Source organism: Neocloeon triangulifer, unplaced genomic scaffold (genome assembly GCF_031216515.1).
Source record: "Neocloeon triangulifer isolate White Clay Creek 2 clone unplaced genomic scaffold, ASM3121651v1 ptg000014l, whole genome shotgun sequence".
Classification (NCBI taxonomy): Eukaryota; Metazoa; Arthropoda; class Insecta; order Ephemeroptera; family Baetidae; genus Neocloeon; species Neocloeon triangulifer.
The window spans coordinates 2,063,195-2,079,106 of record NW_026775556.1 but is presented as its reverse complement, the minus strand read 5'-3'; the positions used below and the strand labels follow the sequence as shown (position 1 = coordinate 2,079,106).

Here is a 15,912-nt window from a genome sequence, read left to right as displayed (position 1 = left end):
TATTCTGATTGGACAGCATTCGTCTAACAGCTTGATTCTTATTGGTTTCACGTGACTGCTAGACGGCATCCGATTGGTCGATATCATGGCTGACACTTTCCGATTGGCTCATTTAGAAAAAGCGGTCAAGATCTGAAACAATTCGAAAACGTCATTTTTGTAACGGAAACGGGCTTGAACGCACCGGCCCGCACAAAATCACAATAAATAGACTTGTCTCTCTTCGTCTCAGTGTACGGGACATGACAGAAATAACGTGTTTTATACTTGAAAGCAGGTAAGAAAACTAAGAAATTCTAATGCCCATACCAATCCAAAATATTTAGTGCTGGTATGGTTCAAATTCTCATTTTTTGTTAACGATTTCGGCTAGCAGCTCGCCAGCTCCAGCAGCCCAGCATAGATCTAAGATTTCTGCTAACACCTTTACTTTGCACACACAAAAAATTATTTTATCGAACTGCTCTACACATTTAAATTTTTTTAATTTGCATTTGCAGTGATTCCTCGTCCGTCTAAGATGTATCAACACACCATGCCTGCTTTAAAAGACGAGGGCAGGGATGAGCACTCTGGTCATTCCGGACATCAATGGCCAACTCAACCATCTTCAACATTGCCCAGATCTCGCAGTTTTTTTGCCAGGTATGTGCAAATTAAATTTTATTAAGTCAAACGGCTGCTTATTTTTAAGTTTTTTTTTATTTATTTTAATCCTCTGTTATTTTTAGATTGACTCAAATGAATAAAAATGGAACTCCAGCAAACTCAACATCATTTCCCAACGAATGTCCAGAAGCTGGTAATGCTAAGGAAAATGAACAGGCAAGAAAGCCTCTCCTTCGCTCACCATCCTTACCGTCTCTCCGAGTGGACATCTCTAAGGACGTGGGTCAAGTTTGTTTGTTTGAAAGCCCCATCAAGCAAGAGCTGCAGAGAAGCAATAAGCACGCCAACGAGGATGCTCCTCTGCGGCGTTCTCCGTCTGTATCCTCCCTTAAAATGAGCAACAGACATGGGAGTCCCATTCCTCAGCACATTAATAGTCGAGCCACTCCACTTCCAAAAAATGTCGCTCAAAACAATGCTCAGAACACTATGTTTGACGTGCAGACACCCTCTCAACCAAACATCAGTAGGGCCAATCAAATGCACAGCTCCACAAGGGCACCTCTTCAGTCCATAACACCTCTAAATCGTAGAGAGGTAATTCACTCGAACCATATTACGCTGGGTGTAAGTATAGTTAATTTTCAGATCATTCATAATCTGCTTTCAAGAAAATCAGCTTTTTTCTAAAAGCATTTTAAATTTCTTATATACATCTATAAACTTTTCTGCTCAAATTAGTAATTTCTTCTCTTATTTGTGAAGCGTGGCTTGGCAATAAACACTACATAGATTATTTTTTTATTTTCTAGTCTCACAAAAAAGACCTTCACATCATTGACAAGGAAAATGTTCAGAATTACACAAATAAGAACTTGCCCAACCTTGATTGCAAAGAGCCGACACCTGAATGGAAAAAGGAGATCCTGCAACAGTTTATGGAAACGTCTCCAGCTGCTATGAATAACTTTAGCGCCAAGCGACCTTGCGCAGCACCTTCATCACTCTGCACAAAAGCTGCTCGCACTCTTTTCCACTCGTCCTCGCCTGATGTTCCAGACAGCGTAGACATTTTCAGAGATCATGTGCAAACGATTGAGCAAGGAAACTTATTCTCCAGCAGCAAACAGTCATTCCAGGCCAACCACATTTTACACAACACGCCTGTCCCAGCAAAGAAGACATTCCCCCAGCAAAAGGAGCCGTTTGAGTTCAAACAGCCAATTTTGCCTCAGCAGAAGCTCAGACAGGACAGTGGAGACCATGACTATATTGTGGTGCATGACATTCCATACAGAAAGGGAGAAAGACTGGGCAAGGGAGGTTCTAGTGAAGTTTTTCAGGTATTTATTTCTTCCCAAAAATATTTATTTATTCTATAATTTGTTTTCAAAGGTCTTTCGAATGTCCGACGATAGTGAATTTGCACTGAAAATTGTCTGCCTCAAGGAATCGGATGAAGCCACCAAGAAAGGTTTCCTGAACGAGATAAGTCTTTTGGCCAGAATGCAAGGATGCGAAAGAGTCATCCAACTCATAGATTTGTAATTTCTCTCAACTGAAAACTGAGAAAGCATTAATAACTTTCTCTATCTCTAGTGAGCTGTGTGAGGATAAGGAGGTGCTATTTGTGATCATGGAGAAAGGGGTGCGTGACTTGTCGGCGTTGCTCAAGGACCGCGCAAAGAGGAAGGACATGCGCGTCAGTACGGTCGAAGCTTTTTGGAAAGACATGGTTGCGGCTGTGGCTGCGATCCACGAGCAAGGTAAATTTATTTGGCAGAAAAGTTTGTAATCCTGAAAAATTATCCATTTAGGAATCATTCACTCCGATTTGAAACCTGCAAATTTCCTCTTGTTTGGCGAAGTTGGGTTCCACCAACTCAAGTTGATTGATTTTGGCATTGCCTCATCAATCCAAACTGATATGACCAGCGTTATTAAAGAACATCCTGCGGGCACTTTTAACTACATGAGTCCCGAAGCCCTCCAAGGGACCAATGTAAAAGTAAGCTAAAATTATAATTTAAAAAATCATTTGGTTTGCTGATTTTATAATTTTTAGATCAATTTCAAGAGTGATATTTGGTCTCTGGGCTGCATTTTGTACTGCCTCCTGTACGGTGTGACACCATTCCAACACATCAAGAACTACCAACAGAAGACCGCAGCAATCTGTGACCCAAACCACGTAATCCAGTTTCCAGAAAGAAGCCCTAATATGTTAGAGGATGGCCTGATTCCTCTCCCTCTTCTTGAAACGGTCCAATTGTGCCTCTCCCATAACCCTGCCGACCGACCCTCGGCCAAAGATTTGTTGAAAATCAAATATTGTGGCTGCGAGAAGCCAAAACCACAGAAGCCACATTTGGGTGAGTAATTTTTATCGACAAGGTAATTAAATGCTTAATCAAATCAACCTTTAGACATTTTAGCCCACGGACTAGCCAGTCTTGTGAAGGAGCATCCCTTAGGCAAGCAGCTGGCACCTTTGTTGATTTCTGCTCTTGCAAAAGCCAACGAAAATCAATAATTGATTCCAACGTTACTGAAACCAGTGCATTTTGTTTCTCATGTGTGACTGAATTAAATTTAATGGAACAATAATATAAGCTTGATTAGTGGATTACTGTGCTACATAAAAATTAAAAATAAATAAAATGTAAGAATATTATTATATAGTTTAACAATTTAAACATCTTTTTTGTTAATAGATTTTTTTATTTAATATTTTCACCTCGATATAATGCTATACAGCAAATTTTTAAAGTAATCATGCTACCAAACATGTCACTTCATTAAATATATTGCATTTTTTTACAATATCCTTGAAATTCAACAACATGCACAAACATAATTTTGTCACTTAGTGATCATTGTTCTTTATAAATATAATGCGTCTGCATTGCATTTTGATAAATTGTCTCGTAAGTAACATTATCGATCATTTGATTAATATTGCACAAAATATTTCAAACTTGTGTTCTGGGTGCATTACAGTACAGTCATTAAAAATACTTTCCTGGTTTGGAAAAAATTGTCTTTACAACACTTTGAGTCTATTAACTGGAATGAAAAATTATTTTTACAATTCTAAAATGAGTAATACCCAACTTGGATGAGTAATTTTATAAAACTAGTTAAAGGAACTTAGCATAGCGGAAACGGAGAGAGTTCATTAATGGCAAAATACAAAAATTATTATCTGGTCTTTTTAAGCATAAGTAAAAATGGAAAACTCAGTCCAATTTATAAAAATCAAAAGCAATAGATAAGAAAAGAATTACATTTCTACATAAAGGCCACAGTTGATGGCTGGATTGCAAATAAATGCATATATGGATTTTCATTACTTGAGATTTATAATGTAAAATATAAGAGATTTTGTGAAATTAAGTTATCAAACTTTTCTTTATAACGCATTTGTCTAACATCCTTGTCAACATTTAGCTGCGGGCAGGCGGTGGGCTACGGTACTTGGCGCGGATGTGCAAAAATCCTTCACTGGGCGTAGCGGGCGAAGAGTTGCGGGGAGTGTTGTTGGCCAGGCCGATGCGGTTTATACCACTTGATCGGCTGTTACTGCGCGAGTTGGCCGCTGAAGAATCACCCCTACCCAGCACACGAACCTGACAAGGATCGTGGCGCTCCAGGAAGTGTTCCAGCGTGTCCCAGCCGCCACCCACACGGACCATCATGTGCCGACCTTTCAACAGCTTATAAATGCATAATTAATTAATGAAAACTTTCTTCAAATAATATCATCATTAAATTGGAATGCATAAATATATATGATGATATTAACAATTATATATTTAAGAAAAATGTATAAAAACGTTTGCAAAAAATTTACAGTGCATTTATTAAAATTTACTTACTCTGACAAAAACATTTCGTCCTGCAATGTTGTACTTTCCACCTCCAAGGCGTCTGACCATGAGCTTGTTGGTGCATTTGGGACTCTTGGAGTCTCCGTCTGCACCGTCACTACCTTCGCAGCGACACTGCTTCCTTGCAGCCTTGGCGGCCTGTTCGACCTTCCTGTCCAATTCACTTAGGCCTTTGTTGGTCTTTCGCTCCTCGCAAGGCGTTCGGCTTCTCAGGTCTGAGAGGCTGCCATTCCTTGTGCGACCTGACCGAGAACTTGTGTCTGGCTCGATGGCGTCCTCAAGCAAAGGCAGGGTGGCTCGCCAAGTGTCCGGTTCCTCGTCCTCTTCGCCGGCACTGCCAGGACGAGACCAGCGGCCGCTGCTGCCAGGAGAGCCCAGAGATAGCACTGACGATGAACTGGAATTTTTGTAGAAATTAAAAACTTGGAAAATTTAACAAAAATTATAAGAGCACAAAAATTAAATTAATATCATAGTTTTTTAGATAAATAAATTATTTAAGTTATTAATAACGGCAGGAAGATTTCGCTTTTAATATAGCAGTGCAATAACTTTTTAATTGTTACCTTGCGAGTCTTAGTTTGTTCTTGTCGTCCTCCTCTTGTAAAGGTCGAGTCGGTGACTGTGGCCGCCAGGACATAAGAGACGCAGCGGACAGCCCAGAGTCGGACAACGCTGTGCCAGGTGCTGGTGACATTCTGCTGTTGTTGAAGGGAGACGAGCATTCCGCGATTTCTCGTTCAAATTGAACGAGTCCTGAAGGCTCAACTCCAAACTTGGACGACGCCAACCTGGACACTTCTAGCAGACAGATGACCACATTCCTGGGAGCTACGTGCATCACTAAAACAATTAATACATCTTATAATTTTCTGTCATTTATTCCATTAAATTTTTTAATAGAAATAATTTTCAGAAAAAAAATTATGCTGTGATAAGATTTCAAAAATAATTATGATTATATGATTTTTATATAATTTATTGACACTTACCTAAATCATCCGACTCAAAAATGAGATTTTCATGTACTCCTAATTGCCGGCAGAATTTAATGAAATTTTCGGAGTTGTCCCTTGAGAAGAAGCTTCTTTTTGCAGCTTTTTGCCAAATTCGGCCACTTAGTTTTGGCACAGGCTAAAAATTAAGTAATGAAATTAATATTAAATTAAGATCCTTTGATTAATGAAAAAAATAGTAATAAAATAAATTACTTTTTTTAAGTCTATAAATATTTCTCTTACCCCTTTAGCTCGACATTCATCCACAGCATGTTGAGCTTGCTCCTGGATGGTTTTGGCTAAACGGCAAACGACTAATCCATCGTCGAGAGCGTCCATAAAGTTTAAAGCAGTGACATCGCTTGACTCTAAAATAAAAACACCGGCAAAATGGAATCAAAATTAATTGCAAAATATTAGTAAAAGTTAAATTTTAATATTTTGCTTATTATTAGCGATTACATTAATTGTCTCATTACAACTTAGGGATGGCTCCAAGGGATGGCTCAATTGAGCAATGGAGGTTATTGTTTTTCTGGCGCAGAAAAACTCCCACTGATAAGCGCTCTATTGACGCAGTTTTAATGAGGCCTCTTTGTTCCGCGCGGCCACTTTTTGCTCTGTTTGACAGGCTTTCTCCCATATTTTTTATCCCTTTAATAAAACCTAGTATAAAATCCGGTAAATTTTTATTGAAAATTTTCAGACAAATATTCAGCGTCAAACTGTGAAAAATTATTACTATTTAAATATTACTTTTAATTGATTTTTTTGATTAAACAAGGATTGGGCAACTCGTGCGCATTCCTATTGAGACATGAGCGTTGCCCGGTAAAATTGCAATAAAAATTTTCACAGAGCCCTTTTCGCATTTCTTTTTACTTTGGATAAGTCTGCGCGTTAATGAGTGCCGCAGTGATTCAGACGGAAGGAAACCAAGTAAAAACAATATGTCCAGAGCTGACCGAGCTTAAAGATTTATTTTGCAAAAGAACGATGAGACATGCACGAGACCCTACAAGTGAACTTTAATATTTTCACTAAATTTTCGGCAACTTCAAGGAGAAGACTTAGAAAAGTGGGGAGCTTTTCTGCTTAAAAGCGCGCGTCTGGATGGTTTCAAATTTTAATTTCTATAATTGAAAGACAGCACTCTGAAGCTCAAGTGAATCAACTGTTTACGTCATTACTCATTACATGGCCAATCAAGTGAAAAATGTGTCTGACGCAGGGCTGGTGCGAGTACAATAACAATAAAGAATGGGTGAAATCGATATTGTACCTCACGCGTATGGTCCGTCCCATGACTCATTATGCAACATAATATATACCGCAGCTCAAATTATCTGGCATTATATATTATTTAGTTTTGTTAGAATTGTTGGCAATGAGTGTTGATTATTAAATTTTAATTTAATTTACTTACATCTGAAGTCTTTATTATTCATTGGACAAAGAGCAGCTTTTTTTTAGTGGAATAACTTAACTATAAAGCAGTTTTTTTTTTTTGGAAGTGAAAGTTTTTTGCCCATCTTTCATTCTTTTATATTTGGTTTTAAATTTTTCAATAAATTATTGAGAGAAAAATTCAGTCAATAATTTTGAACGTTTTTTATATTATAATTACATAATTACAAAAATTATCAAACTCACCCAGAAGTTTGTTGAGCCAGTCAGCAAGGTCCTCTTGCAGAGGCAGCAACTGCTTTTGTTGGGCGGTGAGGATTCGCTTCTGGTAAAACTCGACGTACTCTTCTTCAGTTTCGATCTCGGGCGCCGCCGGCACCGTCAGTCGCTGTTCGCGCGCCCCTGGCGCCGACTGGGGTCGCCGAGGAGGCGAGTAGCTGCGGCGGGAGCCCATCATGAAGTAGCTCTTGGTTGGGGTCGAGGTCACTGGGGTGCTGATGCCGCTGTACGAGCGGCGAGCGGGGCTCCATATGTCATGCGGCCGCGACGGCGACACCGGCTGAGTTTGCAGACCGCGACAAAGAGCGCTGCTCATCATCTTGCAGCTGTGAGCACACAAAAAGTTTTGGGTCACATCTAAAATTCTCCAATTCCATTTGATTTTGTAAATATTTGAAATAAAAAATTATATAGTTGCTTTTATAAATTTAATTAACACTTTGATGTTTCTATAATAAAACGTCAAATAATTAATACAAAAATCTAATTTATAAAAACACTGCAACTGCATTTCTGTGTAAGTCCTTACATCCAACAAGACCAAAAATTCAGCATTCATTAAATTTGAGAAAGCCTAAGACTAGAATTGCTCAGACCAACCACAATTTTATTTGAGGTATTAAAATTTAAAACAAATGCATATCCAAATGAGTTTTCTAATCATTGCTTAGACGTGAAGAATTTGGTTTGATATTTATGATAGTTTTTTTTTTATATTTGAGATCCCTCACAAAACTGTCGAAAATTGAGAATGAAAAAAATTTGATTATTTTCACCGACAATTTCCTAATAGTTTGTTTCGTGACGCTCTTGCGTTGCAAGTTCTCAGTGGACAGGTTGCCCTGGAATTTTGTCTATTTTTTTTATGTTCAATAGCTTATTTAGTAACACACATAGACACAGCTTTTTACCCCAGCTTGTTTTTTTCCTGCCCTCACACATGGTTGCTCTGGTGGCACGCAGCTGCCACACATTGCAACCCCTCGCATTTCTCTTTTTTTGCTTCCTGCCCCAACGCAAGTAGATTTCTATACAGCAGACACACGGGGATTGAATGCTTACTGGCTAAGAAGAGAGAAATCTGCGAGGGGACTTGGTGGCTGTACAGAGAGGCAAATGGGATGTTATTAATATGATCGTCTCGCAGAGTTTATGGTCGATTGCGAAGAAGATTTATTCAATTATTTGTTGGAAGAAATTCAAAATGACTCATATTATGGATCGATATGTGCATAGAAATTTGAGAAATTCCACAAATATGATTTAAATTTTGTGTCTGCCTTTTTCATTTATTTAATAACTATAAATATTTTAAAATTATTAATTTTAGTCAGGCTCTTAATAAATATAATCTTCATTCACTTTCAGTACGAAAAGTCAAAGCAATGAAAATAAAAAATTTAGTTCCAGGGGTCACGCCATTGTAAACTATCTTAAATAAAATTACTAAATAAGGTCTAGAATTAAGCGTTGTATAATTCAAAAGTCTTTCCAGGTTTTAAGTGTGCTTTTAGGTGGGAGCTTTCGATTAAATCAGATTTCACTTGCACCTCGTTGTAACAACTTCAAACGCTCTCAATTTCACTCTGTTTCCGCTCAATCAAAAGCATTCTATTCGACTATACGCATAGAAATTTTAAGTGAATTTCTGGCAATGGTGGAGCGACGCCGGCGAAAGCAAACGCTCTTGGCCGAGATGCTCATCATAATTTTACTAATTTATCAAAATCAATTTTTGTTTACATTTCAAGCTAGAGAGGTTCATATTAAATTTTTCCTTTTTTTTAATGTTTTGAGAAACTCTCTGAAGCAGAATACAAAGTCACCAATGAACTAACTTCTCCTTGAGTGCAGCGTGGTATTGCTTGACGTGGGAGGAAAAATTTTGTATTCATAATGTAGGCGTCACACTAACATATTCGATTTCAGAGCACAAAGAAACAGATCGCGTTTCAATCTCAAAATAATCTTTATTAATGTTTATGAAGCCGCCAGACATTTAAAAGACTTGAAAACGCGAGGATGATAATAATTGATGAAACAAAACCAACTATTAATATTTTGACGAGAAAATTTAATTTGTTGGTTACAAGGATTTCATAGAAAAAAATCTTGAATATCAAAGAGATTCGTAGAAAAGAGGCAAAACATTTGCACTAAAATTTTAATTAAAAAGTCTTAGGTAAAATATGGTGAAGTCTCCGCAAAGATTGCTTTTTTAACGAGTCGATTGTAAAAATTTTAAGTAAGGATGAAAATTGCTAAATATTTAATTTTAATTCACTATATCAAACTTGCAAAAGCGTATATTTTTAAAGATTGCACTTTAAATATATATTCAAGAAGTCTGTTTCCTCTGAAAATCTAACAAAGTGAAGTATATTAAACATATATTATTTTGAATCAGAATGGCACAATCAGAATGAATTTAGAATACAATAAAAATTGATGTCTCTTTCACCAATCTACTTTAATATCTAAATTATTTCCAAAATAAAAAGCTGCCTGAAATTCTTGTTGCGGAATAAAATAAATTTTGAGAGTTATGAAACTGAAGTTAATCATAGAAGAGTCATAGATGCAGGGTGGGCAACTAGTAAGGAAGACCCGCATCCGCGCATTAATGCATTCGAAAAAGATTATCATAATAACGATGCACAGATAGAGCAGGGGCATGGCACAAAAAAGTGACAGGAAGCTGTGTTGGATAGGCTTGATGTTTTTGAAAGAGTGGGACGAGGATGGACATAATTCGATAGGGATGCTCTCTCCTCGGAAATACATGTGGGGCAGCGACCGATAATTATCCTGCACGTACTTATTTAATTGTGCGCGAGGCTGAAGGGCACACACACGGTACAATCCGTCGTTGTCGCCGCCGCCGGCGGCTGCTTATCGCTCACGTCCCACCTCTTGCATTGAAATTCCGTGGGTGTTTGAAGAAAGTATCCGGTGCTGTCCTCGATTGAACTTAAGAATTATATTGTTTGTCAGCATGTCGAGAACGCTGCGGAATTAAAAGAAAAAAGAAAGTCGGTTTGTATTGAAAAATGTGTAACTTAAAAAAATTGACTCAAATCAACGGCCAACACGTAGAATGGTATATGGTCGCGTGGCCACTGCACCCGTGGCGGTAACTTACTCGCGTGCACCCAACTATGAATTATCTCTTTAATCATCGCAGCCGGAGCATATTTTTTCCTATAAAGCGCAGGAAGAAGCAGGATATAGACCTCGGCGAACAGGCATAATTATACAAAAAGAGTAAAATAGATCTTTATGTGAATTCAAATAATTTCCATTCACACAAAACACATAAAAATTAACTCCTGATATTTAATTTTAAATAATATAAAAAACAAATTACAAAAAAAATGTCGAAGCTGTCTGACAATGAGCGAAACAAAAGGCCGCTGGATGTCTCTTTGAGATCCACTTAATATACCCACAATTGATTCAGATTAATACAAATTGGTCAAAGAGACACGGTAGAAAATGTCACGGACGTCGAATTCATTAGACTCGCCCACTTAAAAGCCGTGGGAATAAGACGCGCACTGCACATTCCAATTTTATAGCTTACAAATTTTACTGCTATCCTTCCTTATTTGTATTTTACTGCGTCACTTGAAAACATTTTGTTTAAATATAAAGTGCAATGATTCACACACTTTAAATCGTACTTCATTTTGTCATAAAACTTATTTAGAAAGAATCAATCAACGGCATTTTCATCAGTTGGTGCGCATTCGATTTCCGGAGAAAATGTTTCTTGTTACAAATAACCTAAACGCAGTTTTGAGAAGTCATACAAAATCTCATGAACTTTCTCTCTTTTTTAAACAACGAGTCGTAAACTTTGGTTTAAAGATTGTAAAGTGCAGTTCTGTTGAGCGGTCTTTTTCTGAAATCACAACTGCGGGCATTGCTAAGGAAGATATTGTTTTCTTCGAAATATTTTAACTTAGAAAACTAATTCAAAATAAACAAGAAGTTTCAAAATTAAATAAATTATTTTCATAAGTGGCATAGAATCGGAGGATAATTATAATTCAGGTTTTTCTTTTTAAAAACAACTTACCACTCTGATAATTATATTTTCAACAATTCTGCTGTGAAAGTATTTTTGGTTTAAATAATTGAAAAATTTCTGAATGGACTTTAATGTATTATAACTATTTTTATACAGAAAATGCGTTCTTCAAATCTTCTTTTCATAAATAGAAACATGACAAAATATTAAAATAAGATTATTTCAACGCTGATCTAAAATTCTTGAAGCTTTTTGCTGAAGAGCATTCAAGCTCAAAAATTCCATTTAAATTTTAAACGAAATAATACCAAAACTTAAATAGTGCCATCATTTCGACTCTTGCATAAGAACTTATACCTATCATTTCAAACTTTCTTCAGCTTTCATTGATTCATGTTTAATTTTATGCAGCTTCAGATAATCACGATTTATTTCAAAATCTCGTCAAATTATGCATTCCACTTTTTTTAAGGAAAAAAAGTATATGACTTTCAATGGATTCTAATTCTTCACTTGCACATTTTAGTAAAAGGAAATATAAATAAATTGTCGAAATAATTTTTGTTTTTAGCCTTCATATGCATCTCTTCTCATGAGTTTTTTATCTGCCGATTCTTTTTTCCTAGTACAAAGAAAAGTAAAATTAAATTAATAAAAAATTCTGATATTCTTAATTACATGGCTTTGCTCTCACTTCAATGCATCCCTGCTCATGATACAAGGATAAATATTTTTTTTTCATAATGGGCATAATGTGCTCAATGATTGGTAGTCGTCGAAAATGTAACGTTCCAAGGTGGTTTTTCGTGTGGCTGGAAATTTGTAGAGCCGCACTCAGTTTGTGTGTTCGTTTTAACGGTGCGCGGTTAGAGCCCTGTGAGGTCACATCCGGCGTGCTTCAGGGCTCAGGGCCCTAGCACCGATTATTGGTTGACGCTTTTTTCTATAAATTTCAGGTTGTTCATCAATGTTATTAAAACTTATTAATTTCATTTGTTATTTGGAAACAATAATTTCTACCATGAAATTAAAAAGGTTAAATCCAATCAGGATTCACAATTTTTTTTTATTTTGTATAAGAAAACGCAAGAAGATTTTATTAAAATAAATAATGCACAAAACCTGTGATTAATTAAAATGAATAGGTTGCTGGTTTTCAGCAGGTTTTCAGTTTAGTTTTATTTAATATTTTGTTATATTAATTTGGATGAAAAATGTTTTGTATTATTTTTAATTTTTTATTAATCTGATCTGAATGGAGAGTAAAAAAAATCAATCTTGTGAGAAGAAGAACTTGATTAATTTTATTCCAGAAAAGAAAAATTCGCCTAAAGAGAGGGCTGCATTTATCTAAAGGAAGGTCATGACGCGTCTTGACCCAAGTCCCTTGGCTAGTTTGTGAACTATCAAAAACACTCACACAAAATAAACAAATTTACAAGTTTATCGAATTGCAACTTATTGAATAATACCCTGGCACAAACATCTCCCACACTGATGCGTGCGGCGCCAGATCCAGCGCAGCATCCTTTCTCACCGTGAAAAATTGGGCCAGCGCGAGTTCAAGGGTCTGCGGATCGATTTTCACCCGGCAGCTCACAATATTATCGAAAGGGAAGTGGAATGAGGCTAAAAACCGCCACCATATAATATTCATAACGAGCGACTCTTCGCAGTAAATATAAATTATAGGGGACGTTAAAATTGCAGTTATATAGAGAACAATAAAATACAAAAATGCAGCCTTTGAAACTCGAGTTTTGCAACAAAGTCTGCACCAAAATGAAAATATTGTGCGTTATTTTATGACATCAGGAAGCACGGTTTTCTCGTCGCGATTTCCTTTTGAAATAATTGCACTGCACATTAACACATAATTCGTCAACAGTTATCACGAAAGTGCGGCATTAAATTTTGAAAGCGCTGAAAAGTATAATTTGAATTAAATGTGATAGAAAGAGCAAAAATTAATACGCCTTCTCTACGCCTCACAGAGAGAATTGATTATTCTAGCCACGTTCTGCTTAATTAATAATGATTTAATGATTAACTTGGTGTGGAATTTTAATGTAAAAATATGATGAACTTCACGAATTTAATTATTAATTTATTTTTGTTCAAGTTAAGATGCTATGTTAAATTGGATTATTGTAAGCGAGAAATATATATATTTATTTTAAAAATAAAAATCTCTCATTAAGACTGAGTAATTTTTGAAAGATGTAATTCAAATTATAATTCAAAATATACACTGCAAATAAATTTATCATTTTTCTGTTTTCAAGCAAAGAATCTATGAATCCGAACTACTGTAATTTAAATCTGATTATTTTTAATTTTGTGGAATATAGTTTTCAAGAAAAACAAATAAAATGAAGCAAAGATAATTAAAAAAGCGACGACTGTTGTGAATTTTGAAATGGAACTTAAACTTTTTGAAATTTTCTAGAAATTGTGTTCATAAAAAGCAATGATTTTCTCTCTAATAATTGTTTTAATGCTACTATTGCTAAATAGCGGATCGATTTTCTCTTACATTAATGGAATTATTTGCTGACTGACCTGTCGGGCGGCGCATGGGCGCTATGTCACCGGTGGTGTTCTCCTTGTGCTGAAGTGGACGGCTGAGGTTGTTGTCCAGTGTCCGTTCGGGCAGCAAGTCGCGCTGAGGAAGGGCGCATCACGGGCTTTAACGCGCGTCTCCACCCACTCAGCCGCCCAGCAGCTCTTCGTTCGAAAACTCTACTGACTCGCTCGAGCCAAGCGGAGCGAGCCGAGCACTAGAGCAGCACAAAACCGGGACCAACCGCAGCAGCGCCGCGATTGACGCAGGGGCGCACACGCCGCGACCGTGGCGCCACCGCGCTGCAAAGGCGCCCCCGTACAGGCCAAGGGGTGCTGCACCCCTGCTAGCAGTAGTACCTCTGGTGAATAACCATGTATCGTTGTCCCTCTATAAAATTAAATTTTGACTAATAAACAACATTAGGAAACGACCTCTTTAAAAAAATTCTTGTCTCATAATGCCTTTGAAGAAAAAAACATCTTTTAATTGCATAAGACAATTTTCATGGAGGATAGAGGCAATAATTATTTTCTATATTTCAATTTGCAGGGAAAATCATAAATATTTATCGTTAATTTAATAAATAACTCTGCAGAAACTTTTGAAAATTCAGGAGACCTATCTGCCTGATCAATTTTATCAGCATGGGAAAAAAATATTAGTCCTAAAAGCTGCATTCTTCAGATCGCATTAATCTTAACATTACTTATTTTTATCTGCTTTATATTTAATATTTATTGATTTGAATTCAATATTTACAATATTAAAAGCAGGCCGAAAATATTAAAATACCAAAAGAGGCTTTTTTGTAAAAACAAAGTTAATATATCATGCAAAATTAATACTTTATACAATAATGGCATATATCTTAATAATGAAAAACCGTGGTCAAAGTTTTACGACTATAAAAGAAATTTTGCTGCGGCTTATTTTTGCCGTAACTTTATTATACTCTGGCCACAGTTCACCTTGCAAATCCTTTAAAATTCGCTTTTAAAAAGAAATAAATTATTTGTTCCAGATTCTCGACAAAAAATGTTAAAATGAATCTTATTAGTTGCACATTTCAGTGGAGATTACAACATGGGCCAATACAAGAATGGCCCAATTATACGAGAGAAATATTATTCATGAAATTGTTATATTTTTAATAGGAAGAAATTATAGTGGGTGTATAAAAAAAATACATATTTCGTCCTGAAGAACTCAAAGAACTAACCTAACAATGATAAATTTTAATCTAAATGCAAGAAATTAATATAATTTTTTTTAAATAATGAATCATAATGGTCAAGGAATATGATGTTAATAAAGTTACAATAAAAATTACCCAATTAAAAAAAATAAGAGCAAGCTCATAAGGGCACAGGCCGATGAGACACTTTGTCTTGGCCTGAAAAAAAGAATATTTATGTTCATGGATCGAAATGAAACTAAATGCGTTTTTTCTAACTGCTCCAATAACCTTAAATCAACTGCAATTAAAATGGTAAGATTTTGTTTTCAAAATTTCAAAAGGACCCTGCAATACATCAAGTCTGTTAAGAAATTTATTGATATAATTTTCAGAGATTTGAAGTTCAATTAGACAAAGATTTATGGAGGAGTCGTTGAGAAATGTACATGTGTCGAAGAGCTTTTTTATAATGTGCAAAAAGAAAATGGGCAGGCGGCATAGCATAGGGGTGGGCGAGATGCATTCGCAGAAAATTTAGGTGCGCCTCCTTGCGGACTCTGCGTGTGGGTTTTCATCTTTGAAGAGGTAGATTTGCAATATTTGCAGTTTTTTCCCACAAAGTAAATTTACTTTGTCAATCCTTTTGGAAGTTTCAAATTTAAATCAATGCAGAGGTAAAACTCCAGCGAAATTAATTTTAATGTACCCATGAGAATCCCAATTATACTACTTTTAATTGCTTTTAATTAATAATTATTGTAGGCAATCAAAGAATTATAATAAAATTCCGGCAGTTCAAACTTTGGCCACAGAAAATATAATAAAATTTCGGCATCTTTTTCCATTAAATATAAACTTTTTTAATTATTCATTTATATGATTCTTATTTTATAAAATAATAATAACGCTTGGGACGACAATATAATTGTGTATTTGAAACCATGCAACTAACA

The 15,912-nt window shown here is 36.0% G+C and overlaps 2 protein-coding genes across 3 annotated transcripts; one reads left to right on the top strand and one right to left on the bottom strand.

Annotated features, from left to right (window-relative positions):
* The first annotated feature begins 115 nt into the window (after positions 1–115).
* Positions 116–3,423, top strand: LOC132201470 (dual specificity protein kinase TTK). Of its 2 annotated transcripts, none has more exons than XM_059627653.1 (9): positions 116–277; positions 501–645; positions 732–1,206; positions 1,422–1,952; positions 2,005–2,153; positions 2,209–2,375; positions 2,427–2,617; positions 2,675–2,981; positions 3,036–3,423. In XM_059627653.1, the coding sequence occupies exons 2-9, from the start codon at positions 521–523 to the stop codon at positions 3,140–3,142; spliced, it is 2,052 nt and encodes a 683-aa protein (XP_059483636.1). In that variant the 5' UTR covers positions 116–277; positions 501–520; the 3' UTR covers positions 3,143–3,423. The 2 variants fall into 2 exon arrangements, with proteins under 2 accessions (XP_059483636.1, XP_059483635.1); XM_059627652.1 differs by having other exon boundaries at positions 732–1,236; positions 3,036–3,421.
* On the bottom strand, positions 3,316–13,976 carry LOC132201472 (uncharacterized). Its single transcript, XM_059627654.1, has 7 exons — positions 13,779–13,976; positions 7,151–7,509; positions 5,741–5,865; positions 5,492–5,633; positions 5,066–5,342; positions 4,488–4,896; positions 3,316–4,325 (listed from the first exon to the last, which is right to left on the bottom strand). Exons 2-7 carry the CDS (start codon positions 7,500–7,502, stop codon positions 4,056–4,058), a joined length of 1,575 nt encoding a protein of 524 aa, XP_059483637.1. The 5' UTR covers positions 7,503–7,509; positions 13,779–13,976; the 3' UTR covers positions 3,316–4,055.
* Between the last annotated feature and the right edge of the window lie 1,936 nt (positions 13,977–15,912).

What these genes read in the sequence shown, in the direction of transcription:
- LOC132201470 (XM_059627652.1), top strand. Translation starts at nt 521, where the DNA reads ATGTATCAACACACCATGCCTGCTTTAAAAGACGAGGGCAGGGATGAG. An exon ending in TCTCGCAGTTTTTTTGCCAG is followed by an intron (nt 646 to 731) that starts GTATGTGCAAAT and finishes TGTTATTTTTAG; the next exon opens with ATTGACTCAAATGAATAAAA. An exon ending in TCCAAGGGACCAATGTAAAA is followed by an intron (nt 2,618 to 2,674) that starts GTAAGCTAAAAT and finishes TATAATTTTTAG; the next exon opens with ATCAATTTCAAGAGTGATAT.
- LOC132201472 (XM_059627654.1), bottom strand. Translation starts at nt 7,502, where the DNA reads ATGATGAGCAGCGCTCTTTGTCGCGGTCTGCAAACTCAGCCGGTGTCG. An exon ending in CTGGCTCAACAAACTTCTGG is followed by an intron (nt 5,866 to 7,150) that starts GTGAGTTTGATA and finishes TTTTTATTTTAG; the next exon opens with AGTCAAGCGATGTCACTGCT. An exon ending in ATGAATGTCGAGCTAAAGGG is followed by an intron (nt 5,634 to 5,740) that starts GTAAGAGAAATA and finishes CTTAATTTTTAG; the next exon opens with CCTGTGCCAAAACTAAGTGG.